The 16226-nt window shown below is 36.2% G+C and overlaps 1 protein-coding gene across 3 annotated transcripts in view; it reads right to left on the bottom strand.

Moving 5' to 3' along the window:
* The window catches only part of TMEM62 (transmembrane protein 62), a 60534-nt gene extending 47676 nt beyond the window's left edge, over window positions 1-12858 (bottom strand). The window contains exons 1-4 of one of the 3 annotated variants that reach the window (XM_074235227.1): window positions 12629-12858; window positions 12440-12551; window positions 7865-8002; window positions 5543-5588 (exon numbers count right to left, since the gene is read on the bottom strand). In XM_074235227.1, the coding sequence (XP_074091328.1) occupies window positions 5543-5588; window positions 7865-8002; window positions 12440-12551; window positions 12629-12811 (479 nt within the window). In that variant the 5' untranslated portion in view covers window positions 12812-12858. Of the gene's footprint in view, window positions 1-5542; window positions 5589-7864; window positions 8003-8493; window positions 12334-12439; window positions 12552-12628 lie in introns of those variants that run through there. The other 2 variants (XM_074235229.1, XM_074235228.1) reach the window with 2 other exon arrangements.
* Between the last annotated feature and the right edge of the window lie 3368 nt (window positions 12859-16226).

Here is a 16226-nt window from a genome sequence, read left to right as displayed (position 1 = left end):
AAGTGACTCACTTAACATAATTGATGGGTCACACAATTAATGTCTAGGGTCAGATTTGAACCTCTGAAGAGCAGTCATTCTAACTCCAGGCCTGGCCCTCTAGTATTTAGTGCTGAGAAAATCTATCTACACTATAATTTTCTTACATAGTGGAACACAATATGGTAGCAATGTGATCTATTATTCCAGCATGAATTCACTTTAATTTTTTTCTTAATATTATAGAATTTTTCTTTTAAAAGCATCTCATGATATACTGAACATCCTATTGATTATAGAGAAGATATGATTACTACCCTCCAGAATCTATCATTCTAAAGAGACAAAGTATAGGTAGCAAATGTGATTTGCTGAATGTCAAAATTTCAGCAACAAATTCTATAATTTGGCTAACATTCCTTAAATGTCTGCCATATACATAATCTCTATTGTCCAACTTTGATCTCCAGAATAGTATTGTGATAAACCAGGGTTCACAAAAGTTATGTCAATGGAATGCAAGCTTTAAAAAAATCTTGAATAAAGGTCTGATGATAGGTGAGTTTTTGGTTATCAGAGGACAATTCTATATAAATTTGAAAAGACTCAAGAGAGTTGGAAAATTTGTGATACATTTTTTACTCCCCAGCAACTCAAGAAGACCATTTTTCTAATGCAAAGAAGGAATGGAAATCTGTAATGGTCACTACTCACATTGACAAAAATCACAGATCTTTGAAATATCCGAAGAAGCATGAACATCACTGTACTAAGTTTCTAGAGAAATGAAAGCTTGGATATGATCTGTGTCCTCCCAAAGCTTATAGTCTAATAGAGGAATCTGATATAAATAATAAAAATACAAAATATGACATGATAAATGTAATAGGAAGGGACAAAAATGTGAATTATGTGAGTTTAAGGAGGAACAGATCATTTGAGGAAGAGAAGATATTCTAGGAACAGAGAATAATTGATGGGGGGGCATAGGGAAGGTGGGAAAATGCAGAATGTATAAAAGGAAAAGACTGATTTGGTTGGAGCATTTTGGCTGCAGCATCACATAACACAGAAGGGAAAGAAGTATGAGATAAAACTGAAAAGGAGGATACTAGATAATGAGAGCCTTGAATGCCAGGTAAAGGATTATCAATTTATTTTCACAGATAACAATTACTGAGAATTTTTGAATTAAGGAGCAACACGACCCAGTTATGTTCCCATGACCCATGTCTGACAGAGGTCTTTCCCCTGACTGGAGCAGGAGAAAAGACCTGGTAGAAAAATTCAATGTCAATAGAACAGGTAGGTGTTAAGTCTCAGGGGACAAATTAAATTGGCAGGTCATAACTTAGTTTTGAATATTCCTAATATTTGAATAATCAAGTATCAGAAAACAATATGAAATTTATGTGAGAAACGTGATTAAACCATTCATATTGTCTGACCAAGAGACTCACTCCATAGTTGTATATATATTTCAAGGAGATCAGACAGAAACATAAGTCCTATATATACTAAAATGTTATTAATGTTTTTGTGAGAGCAAAACATTGCAAAGATGGGTAATTAACATGCTGTGGTATAGGAATACAATGAATATGAGGAATTCAGAGATTATTTCAATAATGCAAATGAAGAGAATACTAAATTGAAGCCAAATTGAGTGTAATTTGAATGACCAATCTTGGTCCTGGGGAAGAACTAAGGAAATCCATCTTCTTCCTTTCCATAGAGAGAGGGACAAAAGTTTAGAGAGATGTTCTGAATACAAAATATTGCATGTAATACCAGACAGTTGCTGTACCTTCTGGTTTTTGTTTAATCTTTTTCTTTGTTTCAAGGTAAGATGGGTAGAATGACTGTGATGTAAAAAAAAAACAAACAGCATAACACTTTTAAAAATTAAAATTAAATATGTTAACTTCTAGGTTGTTAGACAGATTAGAGAGTAGAGATCTTTCAATGACTAATTTTCATGTTTTTCAGTTTGTATATAAAGATTCTTATGTGGAAGGGTGTGAGTTGTATGTTTACGTATGTATTTTTTATTTTATTTTTTATTACTTTCTTCAGAGCTTAGGTAGGCATTTTCATCTTGAGATCTATGATGTTGATGCTTTTATATTTCTAATCTTTAGACAACTATATTTCACAATAATTGTTTTTCTTTACAATTTTATATATTTTACTTTTTGCATAAAAAACATTCTAAGGAATTCACAAGAATTTCAAAGGGGTCCCTAAGATATATAAAAAATTAAGAACACATACTTTGTGTTTGATTCAGCAAACTATATTTTGCCAAATAACAAAAAATATTATTTTCCTTTATTTTGTAATAGAAATTCCAAACAAGAAATCTTTCATTATTTATGGAGGCAGCTAAGTGATACATTGGCCCTGGAGTCAGGAGGACCTGAGTTCAAATCCAACCTCAGACACTTAATAATTACCTAAATGTATGACCTTGGGCAAGTCACTTAACCCCATTGACTTGCCAAAAAAAAATTCCATGAAAAGGAAGTAATAATTGCTCATATTTATGTGGTGATTTTCAGTTTATAAAGCGTTTTCCTCAGATCAACTTCATGAAGTATTAAAATTCTATTTTATAATGAAGAGACTGAATTTTAGAAAAATGAATTAACTTTCCCAAAGTCAAGGAGCTAGAAAGTGGCAAAAATGGGATTCCAGCTCAGGCCTTTGAAAACTCTGGAAAATATTTTTCCTAATAACATATAAGAACATAGACAAAAAAATTTCTAAAAAGTTGAAATTACCATCCTTTCCCACAGTTATCTTAACCCATAGGATCTATGAAATATGTCTCAAAGTAAATATATTTCTTCAGAAACTGTCAATAATATTATTAAACTAGTGTATTTAAAGTAAAATATAATTTAAACAAAAACTTCCTCTCCTCTCTAATATTTTTTAGATTTCTCCTTTAGGGTTTTTTGCGTCATTTCTGTCTTCATTATATTTTTTTATTATTTATTTCTTTTAATGGTTATTTAATTTTCATTGCTTTTCCAAGAATTTCATCATCTTACTTGCTGTCCTTCATATATGCTCAGATATGTTAAAACAGAATCTGAAACCAGAGATTAAAATATAGCATCAGTATGCCTACAAATATTAATCAATATTAGCATGGCATGTATTCTGAATAAGAAAACTGCACTAGTAAGATTAAAACTTTCAGATGTGCATGTATTTCTATACTATCTATGTATGAATATGTGTATATATACATATTAGACAGATAGAGATATCTTGATGCAATGAAGAAAACAGATCTTTCATGCACTAGAGTTTGGGAAATAAAATTCTTGATTTTAAAAAATATAAAGGCAAGAAATCCTGCTAGTCATCTTTGTTTTTATCTTTTCCTTCAACTCCATTATCTAGTGAGTCCCACCAACTGCTAAAAATGTCTCTTTGTTCCACTGCTGCTTCAATTACTCTCACTCAGGTCTTCTTCAAATCATGTCTAAATTATCACTGTAGCCTTCTAACCAGTTTCTCTGTCTCTAGTCTCTCTTCTGCACATTGCTATCAGATGAATCTTTGTAAAATATGATTTTTGTTAAGCTACTCTCCTGCTCAGAACCTGCAAGGCTTATTGTTGCCTAAAGCCAAACTCCCTCTGCTGAGCTCACAACAATATCTTTAATCTGATCCCAGTTGTTTTCTATTATCATTTTCTGTTCTTAAGCAAGAATTTGCCTCAGATTCTTCAATTGTAAAATGGAGATAATAAAATCACCAACTTCACAAAGTGGTGGTTGTGAGGATTAAATGAGATAAAACTGGTAAAGTGACATGCCTGGTACTTTAATACTGGTGCTTTAAAAAATACTAGCTATTTTTATTATTGATGTTATTAGAAAGGCTCACTAATATACAGTTGGTAGAGTTCTAAATTGTTCAAGAATTGTCTAGAAATCAAACTAGAATTATGTGAGGAATGTGACTAACTCTTTAAATTCAGCACATATCTACTGAGCACATATCCCAGTGATATGTAGTAGAAAGGTCTTATATATTATGAAGTATGTAGTAGAAAGGTCTCATATATTATGAAGTACATAATCAAAATATTTCCAGCAGTACTTTTTGTTGGAGTAAAAGGCTAAAAACAAAATAGGTGAGCATCACTTGGGTAATGGCAAACAAACTGTGGTTTATGAATATAACAAAATATAATTTCACAAATAATTAAATGAAGAAGAAAATCAGAGAGATGAGGGATATATGAAATGATGCAAGGTGAAGAAAACAGAACCAAAAGAACAATAGACACAATGAAGACAATTATATAAGCAATAACAACACTAAAATGAATGACATAAATGAATTTTAAAGAAGATTCTAGGTCCTGGAAAACTGATAAAGAAATTAAATTTTTTTCTCAGGAGAGAAGTGGGGACTATAGAAAGAGGTTATGGTATATATTAGATATGGCCTCTGGGGTCAGTTACTTTGGGTTTTTTGTTTATTTGTTAAAAGGAAGAATTCAATGGAGAAGAAAGAGGTTTAAGGGGAAATAGCTTTTATAAAAATAAAAGTAATTAAAACTTTTATTGAAAATAAAAGGAACGCAGGAAGCTTTTGTCTTAGTAAAGACAATCTCCTTTTCACTCTCCTTATGCTCATCCGGGTTTCTAGATCTGCATTCATGCTTTCCCTCTTTCTCTAATGCCCTTCCCTCCTTCCTCAAATCATACCATTCATTAAGACCCAGATCAAATTCCTTGAAAAGTTTCCCCAAAAATATCCATGCTATTCCTTTAAGTTCCCTTCTATCACTTCTCACCTTCTTCAAATCATACCATTCATTAAGACCCAGATCAAATTCCCTGAAAAGTTTCCCCAGTAATTTCATTAAGTTCCCTTCTATCACTTCCTAAAGCATTTATAACTTGTACAAAGTAATTTAGTGCTAGTACCTTTCTAAAACATGCTGTATTTCCTCAATTGGTCTATAAGTTCCTTGAACACAGAGATAGTGTTTTATACCATTCTTTTATCCCTTACAGGACTGACTCTAGTGTTTAGTACAAAGGTAAAACTCAATGAATACTAATTGTTTTGCTTAATAGGTGTAGGATAATACTACTATCAATGTGAAAGATAAATACTTAATTTAGGAAAAGAAATAGCTGCCTAAGAAATGCTGTTGAAAGGCAATAATAAAAGGGACTTTATGGCATATTAAAATTACAATATGGAAACAGTTAAGATGATGAAAATTTTTTTTAAAAATGCATACACTTGAATGGAAACCCTCTGTTCTTTGCTTTTCTTATGGTCACAAAAGAGAGAACTCTTTTAATAATACAAAATGTCCTATATCTGGGTATAAAAAGTACATTTGTCAATCAGTGCTTTCCACTTTATTCTTTGTTTCCCCAATGCCTGGTACAACACCTGGAAGATAACAGGCACTCAATAATTATGTTTGTTGATTGATTGATATTTTCTCCAAATTAACTTTATGCTTCCCAAATCACTGTCCACACACAGTGACAAGTCTATCTCCAATTCATTTCAGTACCTGTAATAATTCTGGCTACTCTCCAGACTTGGAATGTTGAATGAATCTATAGGGGAGGAAAAAAATCAAAACAAACAAAAAACTCATACAAAGGTTAATGATCAGATTATTCATTATTATTATTATTATTATTATTATTATTATTATTATTATTATTATTATTATATTTCCATAAGTACTTTATACAATAGTATACCAGTCATTCAATTAAGAAATGAATGAAGAAGGTGGTATTTTGCTAGTAGGTAACAAAAGACCTGAAAAACTCTGAACTGAACACAGGTAATATGAAGATTTTATTAGCAAATAATAGGATATATAATTGACTGAGGAATCATGAATGAGTATAATTATCTATTGTTTCATTAAACTAATACAGACCTAAAAATTATTTGGGGTTTGTTTTTGGCAGGAGTAGGGTAGGAGGGATGGTGATTCAGTTTTTTTTTTCCATTTGTGATCAATAAGAAATGGATTTTATTAATTATACTTCAGCAATCAAATACTTAGGGCAAATACAGTTTTTCTGAACTGTAGATCATATACCTACAATAAAGACTTCCTCTATATAAAGCTCTCTATTGAACAATGGAAGATTAGGGATCTCTCCCTATTTAATCCATAAAGAAACTCTGGGAGTTAGAGGAGTTAGAATGGATTAGAATTGATTATAGATCCTTTGCAAATCCATTTGAGTATGCTGAGATTTCAAAGAAATGAAATGCCTGGGTTTCTTTGCCAAAACTATTACTCACTTTTGTCCTCTGGGAATCTATTAAATCTTCATTAACCTTCAGAACAGGCCGAAAATCCAATTGAGGACAACAAAGAAAATTAAGCTAATAAGTCTCAGGCTCACTTTTAACAACCCTCCTGCCAAATGAAGGAATAGTCTTCAAAAATCTCTTGAGAGAAACAAACTCAGTTCTCTTAACTAGTGTAAAGGGTTCACAAGACCTGGAAGAAATTACATAATTTTATTCTAGGAAACTCTCTTTAGCACTGAGTCTTTTCAGAGTTTTCAAAAATTATTTCCTATCTGAAAAAAAAGAGGGATGAAGCACAAACTTTTCATAAATTCATTCCCAGGGGAAAGGTCCTTAGATCTAAGAAGACCTATAAGTGTGAGGAAAAATAGGTATAGCAAAATATTTATTTTTATCATCTTAGCATGTCAACTATGAGAAAAAAAAAAAAGCAATGACTTTTTTTTGTTTATCACAGGTCACTACTGGGATTACACAAGAGAATAGATGAGATACAGTAACAGTTCTCAAGAATTTTACTATCTAAGGATAATAGATTTGGAGCTGGAAAGGATCTTTGAGGTCAACAATTCAGCATAACTACAAATATTCTATATCCATGTTCACTTACACTCAAGTCAAATTCTATTGTAATTCTCAGGGAAACTCAAAGTTATTTAATTATACTAGAATCTGTTTTGTTGAACATTATTTGCAGTAAATGACTCAATTTTTGGCTTGAAAATGTTTGTTACATAGATTTATTATTTATTGCAAAAGAATCTGATGGATATCATGTATAAAGATCAGAAAAAGGCAGAAGTTTATCTTATTCTCAGAGTATTACAATTTAAGTATATTTGAACTAAACTCTGACGGATGCTTTACAAGAATTATTTGTATGTATCACCAAACAAATAGCTATGAATTTCATTGAATTAGATAACATCATTAACTCATAAACTATCAGAACAGGAAGAGCACTCAGAAATTACCTAGTCCCTTATTTTAGAGATTATGAATTTCCCAATGTTTAGGCTTTCCCAAATTCATATACTAAGTGAAAGAGCTGGAACTTAATTTCAATTTTTGGATTCCAAGTATAGCATACTTACCACTACGCTAGGATGCTTCTTTGATTATAAAATAAAATTCTTAAGGATATATGCATATATATATTTGTGTATGTGTGCTCATTAACAATGAATAGAATAGTAAAACAAATAATCTTTTAAAAAGACAGATTTAGGGAGGTTTATATACAAATATCTTAATTAGCCCCATATAAGAATAGTCATTAAATAATTTCACTCCTTATAATAATTTTTAAGTTGAGAATAAACTACATTTTTACTTGTTATTAGAATTATCACTTCCCTTAGAAACTAACAATGTCATATAAGATTTTTACCAAATATTCTGTTATATTTCACACAATCAGATTTCATTGTCATCTTTTAAATCTAAATAAGAATAACTGATTTTATAACTTGGTTCATTTTTATTAGAACTGGAAAACACAAGTTCCAGGGAAAATGTTGGCTTCTGTGATACCCAAGTGTTGGCTCCCTCTTACCATGATTTCCTCTGATATCTAGCCACTTGGTTTTTTCCATGACCCTAGTTTTCTTCAGGATATTTTGATAAGTTTGCCATTCCATTTCAAACTGCTTGGATCCCCAACGATCCCTTCTTAAAGCATCTGTGAGATCACCTGTAAATACACAACAAAGTCATATCTCTTTCTAAAATAAATTCCAGAGGATAAAACAAATAATATCCATTGTATCATAAACAGGGTTGAGGTACCCAACACCTCCTTGACTAAAAGATTGCCTGCATTCAAAACTACCTATTAAAATAGGGAAATTTTTTCAGCATAGGTTTTATTTACAAAGTCATAAATCTTCTGTTTTAGGTAGATAGGAGTAGAAATAATAACTGAATCTTCAACTGCAGGGAAATAAGGAACGCCAGAATGAAGAAACTCCCTCCACCAATGTAGACTGACATTTTATCTGCATTATTTAATTTTATAAAATTGCTTAGGACATTTATTGTTGTTGAGTTGCTTCAGCAGAGTTTGACTCTCTGTGACCCCATAAGGGGTTTTCTTGGCAAAGATATTGGAATGGTTTGAAACTTCCTTTTTCCTGCTCATTTTAAAGATGAGTAAACAAAAGCAAACAGGGTTAATTGACTTGCCTAGGGTCATATAGTGCCTGAAGTTGGATTTGAACTCAGGTCCTCCTGACTCCAGGGTCAAATGCTCTGAAAAGTTAAATGATTTGTCAGGGGTCAATATGTATCAGAGGAGGAACTTGAACCAAGGTCCTCCTGGTCCCCATGCCAGAATCCACTGTGCATATCTTACAAAACTTCAAATTATGTCTCACCTGGGCCACTAGCTCAGAAAAATCCCAACCATCCTCTTCTACAACCTTGCCAACCACTTTACAGAGCCTATAACCTAGAATAGAGGTTTATAACCTTTTTTTGTGTGTGTCATGAACTGCTTAAACAATCTGGTGAAACCTAGAGACTCCTTTCTCAGATCAAAGTTTTTAAATGCACAAAATATATGATTGTATTGTGTTATTTTGAAATGCTATTATCAGGGGCGGCTAGGTGGCGCAGTGAATAGAGCACCAGCCTTGGAGTCAGGAGTACCTGGGTTCAAATCCGACCTCAGACACTTAATAATTATCTAGCCATGTGGCCTTGGGCAAGCCACTTAACCCCATTGCCTTGAAAAAATCTAAAAAAAAATGCTATTATCAAAATATTTTTTAAGAAAATGTTCACAAGATTAAGAGGATCCTAGAGGATTTTCCATCCTGAACTACCCTGTCCTGCTCAATGACTGCCTCTAGAATCTTACCTCTATTTCATCTATCCTTGTTTTCCCCACTTCTACCTTCCACTTGAAGAACCAAGAACTATGATCAAACATCACTGTTGCTGGGTAAAGTATGTTAACCTGCTCTCCAAAGGCCATATCTATGACCTCAATAGCACATTCCTTTCTATCTCTACTATTAGAAAATAAGTTCTTTAAGAGTAGGGATTGTCTTTATTTTTGTATTTGTTTAGCCAACACAACACAATTTTTTCAATCATTAAAATAAGAACTAATATTTAAATAGCAGTTGGAAAAGCATTTAAGCTTCATTTAATAGAAGGTAACACTATCATCATTTCTGTTTTATAGAGAGGGAAACTGAAATTAAATGATTTGCCAGGTCAAACACTTCAATGTATGAGACAGAATTTCAACTCAGGTCTTTCTAACTTCAACCCTCTATTCTACCTAACAGTTATTGAGTTGTGAAATAATCTCTTTAAAGAGCAAGACACAAATTTCTTTATAAGATTCTATCAGGAAAAAATGATTTGATTAAGAAAAATAGCTACACATTTGTTTTGCCTGATGCTATATATCTGTATTTTTTCTCATTTTGTCTTTTCAGTGGGAAGTAGAGTAAGAATTCAGAACTGAAAATAAAATAAAAATGGACTTTTAAAAAAACGATAAATCATGTCTAGGTAAGTTACCAGATAGCCCTATCAAAGGATCTATCTTAGAGGATATTAGTCAAGTTTCCTAAAGGTATTCCTTCAGCTTCAAGGAGAGAAGAAAAAATCATTGTCAAATGCCTGTCCCAATAAAGGTTTTAGGAGTTTATTTTCATTTTAGAAGTGAGTGGCTCACTAACATTTTGTTCAACCAGCATTTATTAAGTACCTACTATGTCCTAGATATAGTGCTAAGAGATCAACTATTAAGTAGTTGAGCCAGAGTAAGAGAATCTAAGGCATCAAGCACCAAAGTCTTGACTTGGGCATTTCAACCTCCAGCAGATCACAATTTAGAAAGCAGACTGCAGACGGGTAGAAAATTAGTCCTCTGCAAAAGGGTATAAACATCACTTGTACAAAAATATTCATAGCAGCCCTATTTATGGTAACAAAGAATTGGAAATCCAGTGAATGTCCATCAATTGGGGAATGGCTGAACAAATTGTGGTATATGTAGGTTACGGAACACTACTGTTATGTTAGAAACCAAGAGGGATGGGATTTCAGAGAAGCCTGGAAAGACTTGCATGAACTGATGAGTGAGATAAGCAGAACCAGAAGAACACTGTACACTCTAACAGCAACATGGGGGTGATGTTCAACCTTCATGGACTTGCTCATTCTTTCAATGCAATAATCTGGGACAATTTTAGAGTACCTGTGACAGAGAATACCATCTATCTCCAAAGAAAGAACTGTGGAATTTAAACAAAGACCAAAGTCTATCACTTCAATTTTTTTTAAAGTGTTTTATCCATCATTTTGCTATCTCTAAAATTTTATTTATTCCTCAAGGATATGATTTGTCTCTCAACACATTCAATTTCGATCAATGCAGAGCATGGAAACAATGTAAAGACTATCAGACTATCAGGGAGGGTGAGGGGAAAATTGTAAAATTCAAAACCTTACAAAAAACTATTATATATAATTGGAAAACAAAATATTAATAAAAAAGCTCATTCTTGCTAGTCTTCATTCAGTTCATTTATTCACAAATATTTGTTAATATAATCCCTGCTGATAGAGTTTATCATGTAATGGGGATAGGATAAGACATAAAACAAATAATGTATAGTACCTATTAAAATGAGTAATTCCACCTCCTTCCTCTTAGATTCCAAAACCAAAACCAGGGCAGCTAGGTGGCACAGTGTATAGAGCACCGACCTTGGAGTCAGGAGTATCTGAGTTCAAATCCGACCTCAGACACTTAATAATGACCTAGCTGTGTGGCCTTGGCCAAGCCACTTAATCCCACTGCCTTGCAAAAACTAAAAAAAAAAAAAAAAAAAAAAAAACCCAAAACCGACAGAAATGCACACTCTAGACTTAAGTGTCTATGTGTCTATTGTGTTTGGCACTTTGCTTTAGTACAGGTGAAGTGATCTGTTAGTATACAAAAAAGTCCTTTCTCATTCTAAAAGAAATTCCAGAGAGTCAGGCAAATACCAGGTTTACCATGGAGAAGTCAAGTGCAGGTTGGCTAGGTGGCTCAATGGATAGAGCACAGACCCTAGAGTCAGGAGGACCTGACTTGAAATCCAGCCTCAGACACTTAATAATTAACTAGCTGTGTGGCCTTGGGCAAGCCGCTTAACCCCATTGGCTTGCAAAAAAAAAAAGGGAGAAGTCAAGTACATTTTGTCTTTCTCAGTTATAAATCTCTCTTAGAACTTTGATATTTTCTTATCATAAAGGTTCATGGTATGATAGAGGTTTTAAATTTCCAAGCCAAATATTAAAAATACAACATACTTACGTTCCTTCATTTTGCTAGTTGCTGCTCCCTCTAATAGATACAATGCCTTATCTATAGTTATCACAATCCCATTATAGTAACCCCTCTACAATTTTTTTAACATTAATTTTCTTTGTTCCAAATCCTCTCCCTCCTCCACTCATCGAGAAGGTCCTGAAAAATATACTTCCACATTAGCCCCCTCCCACTTAATAGAGGAATGGTCTTATCTATGATGATGATGACGGTGATAACTATAATAATGCCTGTACATTTTTTTTTTAAGTTTCTTTTTTTTTTTGCAAGGCAATGGGGTTAAGCGGCTTGCCCAAGGCCACACAGCTAGGTCATTATTAAGTGTCTGAGACCAGGTCCTCCTGACTCCAGGGCTGGTGCTCTATCCACTGCCCAGCCTAGTCCTTTCTTTTCGAAGAAGACCATGATATCAAGGAGGTATACCAAGCAAAGCACGCTAAATGGTTTGAGTGAGGGGCCTGTGCTAAATCACCAGCCTCACTTTCTCCTCCAGGGCCATCTGGATCCAGTGGCCAATCAGGACGACTGGAGATGGCCCTGGATGCCAGGCTGGCAGAGTTAAGTGACTAGCCCACGAAGAATTAGGTGGCTGAGGAGGGTCGCACTCCGGCCCTGCAGACTGACTAACCCCACAACAGCCTCCCTAGCACCCTGCCAAGTCCGGGGTGCCACTGGCCGCCTCATCACAGCCACCTCTCTTGGCAGGCGCTGGCAGCCCTGGCTTTGCAGGCTGCGGCCGGGGTCCCCCTCGCGGGCCAGCGCGTGGGCAGGGCGCCCCGGCCCGTCCTTACCGACCTGTGGCCAGGACCACGGCAGGCTGGATCACATCGACGGTTTCGGAGCAGAACTTCTCCAGGTCCGCGGCCCGGCCTGGATCAAAGAACTTGCTGATGTGGAGGTCGGAGATCTGCAAAGCAGTAGCGGGACATGAACACGGGCGCCCGCGGCCCGGGGGAAGCCGCCTCCCGCCGCCGGGCTCCTCACCTGCAGGCCCCAGAAGATGTTGGCATCCTCGGCCCCGGGCGCGGGGAAGGGCCTCGGGAAGGCCCGGGGCCGCGCGGGCACGGGCGCCGACATGCCCACCAGCCCATAGTGCTCCAGCAGCACGGCCGCCAGCGCCGCGGCCGCCAGCCCAGCCACCACCTTGAGCGCCAAGCCCACGGACATCCGGCCCGGCCCGGCCCGGCCCGGCGCAGCCCGCCCGCAGGCCCCCGGAGCCGCTCTGCCGCGCACTTCCGGACTCTATGTCCCGCCCGCAGGCCCCCGGAGCCGCTCTGCCGCGCACTTCCGGACTCTATGTCCCGCCCGGCCCGGCGCAGCCCGCCCGCAGGCCCCCCGGAGCCGCTCTGCCGCGCACTTCCGGACTCTATGACCCGCCCGCAGGCCCCCGGAGCCGCTCTGCCGCGCACTTCCGGACTGTATGACCCGCGCGGGGCCAGTGCGGCCCCCGGCCCGGGACGCTTTCCTCGGGCTCGCGGGAGGCGCCGCGGGGACTGCGGCCCTTCGTACGGCCCGGGAGGCCGAAGGCGGGGCGGGACTTGCCCAGTCCCCGGGGAGGAGCCTAGAGCCCGAGCACTGAGTGCTCAAGTTTCTCCAGCTCCTTTTCCTTTATAATGTTGTTTTCCTCCTGGTTTTGCTTACTTCACCCTGCTGCTTCATACTACCCAGAATTCTCTACAACTGTATTTTAATTTATCTATTATTAATTAATTTAATTTCACTTATTTCTTATAATGCAATGTTCCATTACATTCATATACCATAATTTCTTCATTCATCCATTTCCTAATTGAAAATCATCCCTTAAAAAAAAGATAGCTTCTAGTTCTTTGCTCCTCCCCTTTTAATCCTACTCGGACCCACTAAGATTAGAAAGTTTGTTTTTCTTGAAGCTATTCCCTCTCTGTTATTATTCTCCCTCTTGATCTTTCTTCCCATGCTGTTTGATTGACTTTGGTGTGTTTCTACACCAAACTGTTTTGTTTGGTTTTTGTTTTTTTAATTTTTGCAAGGCAATGGGGTTAAGTGGCTTGCCCAAGGCCACACAGCTAGGTAATTATTAAGTGTCTTGAGTCCGGATTTGAACTCGGGTACTCCTCACTCCAGGGCCGGAGCTCTATCCACTGAACCACCCAGCCGCTCCTTCACCAAACTGGATGTCTGTATGTGTTCAATTTTCCTTTGTTCATTTTAGACGATGGGATGTTTGCTTTCCCCACCCCTTCTTCATATATCTATAAATGCTTCTTTGGAAGAATTCTTTTTTTTTTCTTTCTTTTAGGTTTTTGCAAGGCAAACAGGGTTAAGTAGCTTGCCCAAGGCCACACAGCTAGGTAGTTAGTAAGTGTCTGAGGCCGCATTTGAACCCGGGTCCTCCTGACTCCAAGGCCGGAGCTTTATCCACTACGCCCGCCACCTAGCCGCCCAGGGAGAATTCTTTTTCAGAATATGAAACTTTCACCTGCTTATCTCGGCAATACAATAATCAAAGACAACTCTAAAGGACTTGTGATAGGAAATACCAGCCACATCCGGAAAAGGAACTACGGGGCTGTGGATAGAGCACCGGCCCTGGAGTCAGGAGGACCCGAGTTCAAAATAGACCTCAGACACTTAATAATTACCTAGCAGTGTGGCCTTGGGCAAGCCAATTAACCCCATTTCCCTGCCAAAAAAAAGAAAAAAGAAAAGGAACTATGGAGTCTGAATGCAGACCAAAGCTTATTTTCAATTTTTCAAATAAAAAGTTTATGTTGTATCTTTTTTTTCCCTCTCATGTTTTATTTTTTCATTTTGTTCTGATTGTTCTTTCACAACATGATTAATGTGAAAATATATTTTAACATTGTTGTAGATGTATAATCTATATTAGATTTCTCTGTTAGGGGGAGGACAGAGGGGAAAAGGGGAAGAAGAAAAATGTGAAATTCAAAATCTTACCAAAAAATGATTGTTGAAAGCTATCTCCGCATGTATTTGGAAAAATAAAGTTAAAATAAAAAATAAAGAATATGAGAAATTCTCCCTCATTATAAAAATAGCTAGTTCCACACTCTATGTTCCTTCCTTCTAGACTAGCATATTTGTTTTATTCTCCCTTCTGTTTTCCTTCTCCATGCCCTTAGGACTAGATTAATCTGCTCCCCTAATATTAGAGTAATAATAAAGCTAACATTAATATAGCATTCTAAAATTTGTAAAGCACTTAACATGCATTATCTCCTTTGATACTCACAATGACCCTGTGAAGTGAATGCCATTATTCTACTCATTTTACAGATGAGGAAACTAAGATTGATAAATTAAATGACATCTCCAGTGTCACCTTCTGTAATTCAACAACTTCAATCTAAGAACATAATTCTAGAAAACTGCCTTTGGAACATGTTTAATAAATTTTTCATTTATGGATTATTTTATACAGAGGTATTTCAATAATCCTAGTCTATAAAAATTAGGAAACTATCATATGTATTGGAAATAGAATTTCACTGGTCATCCAAAAGTTCCAATCAGTTAACAAGTATCTAATCTCTTTGTCATTAATCATTTATGTGACATTGGACTTGTATGTCACTCTAGTCTATCACTAAAATCAAGTCATAAAGACCTTTCCTATACTAAAATTCTGTAATTAAATGGAAAGGGATAGGAACTAGACCGGTGATTCACTACTATGGGGAAACCTCTTCTACCAATGTAAATTAGCACCTTTTCAACTTACATCCTTAAATAGTTATCTTTAGAAGACAGAATTAAATGATTTTCCAAGGGTCACAAAGCCAATATGTGTCAGAGATAGGAACTGAATTCAAGTCTTTTTTAACTTCAAGGACTGTGCCATTCTGCTTCCAAAGACAGATTTAAAACTTGGATTTTCAAAAATCATTGTCTTTTGCCTACATTACAAAATAGAAAATAACTAAAATTCATAATGGTAAAAAACTTACCAAAGATACTAAAGTTCTTCAATTAAATATAGTATCTTTGCCCAAGGAAAGGACAGATGGTATCGAGGTTGATGTTCCTGGTCTCATAGCCAGGAAGACCTGGCATCAAGTCTTACCTCTTATATTTACTGGCTATGTGATCCTGAGTTAGTTAACTTCTCAGTGCTCTAGAAAACTCTAAAATGCCAAGTTGCAGAAAAAGATGTCAATTTGCATTGATAGAGGGAACTTCCCCACTCAGAATTTACTATACCAATAAAATGAAATGTTCAGTCTCTATCTAATCTCTAGCCAGCCAAACCAAATTGCTTAAAATATCTTTCATGTTTAGTAGCAAAGACAAGCAGCCGTATACATCCTTTATAGTGGGCTCAGTGAAAAACTGAGAAATTTTTTAGGAAAATCCTTTGCATTATAACACGTTTAGAGATGACTGCCTTTGTATAGCCTATATTTGGTTTGAATGTGATGTTGTGGACAGCAACTTCCAAGGCTCTCTAGCTGGTATTGGCTCATTTCCTTATTAATTATACCTTAATTCTAAGGCTATCAAGTTATGTGTTCTAATATTTCCTCACAAATTAGTAGAAAAGCACAATGTCTTTCATTAATCACCTCTGAGCCTCCACCTC

The sequence above is a fragment of the Macrotis lagotis genome, chromosome 4 (genome assembly GCF_037893015.1).
Source record: "Macrotis lagotis isolate mMagLag1 chromosome 4, bilby.v1.9.chrom.fasta, whole genome shotgun sequence".
NCBI lineage: Eukaryota > Metazoa > Chordata > Mammalia > Peramelemorphia > Peramelidae > Macrotis > Macrotis lagotis.
This window is presented reverse-complemented; position numbering and strand designations above follow the sequence as displayed.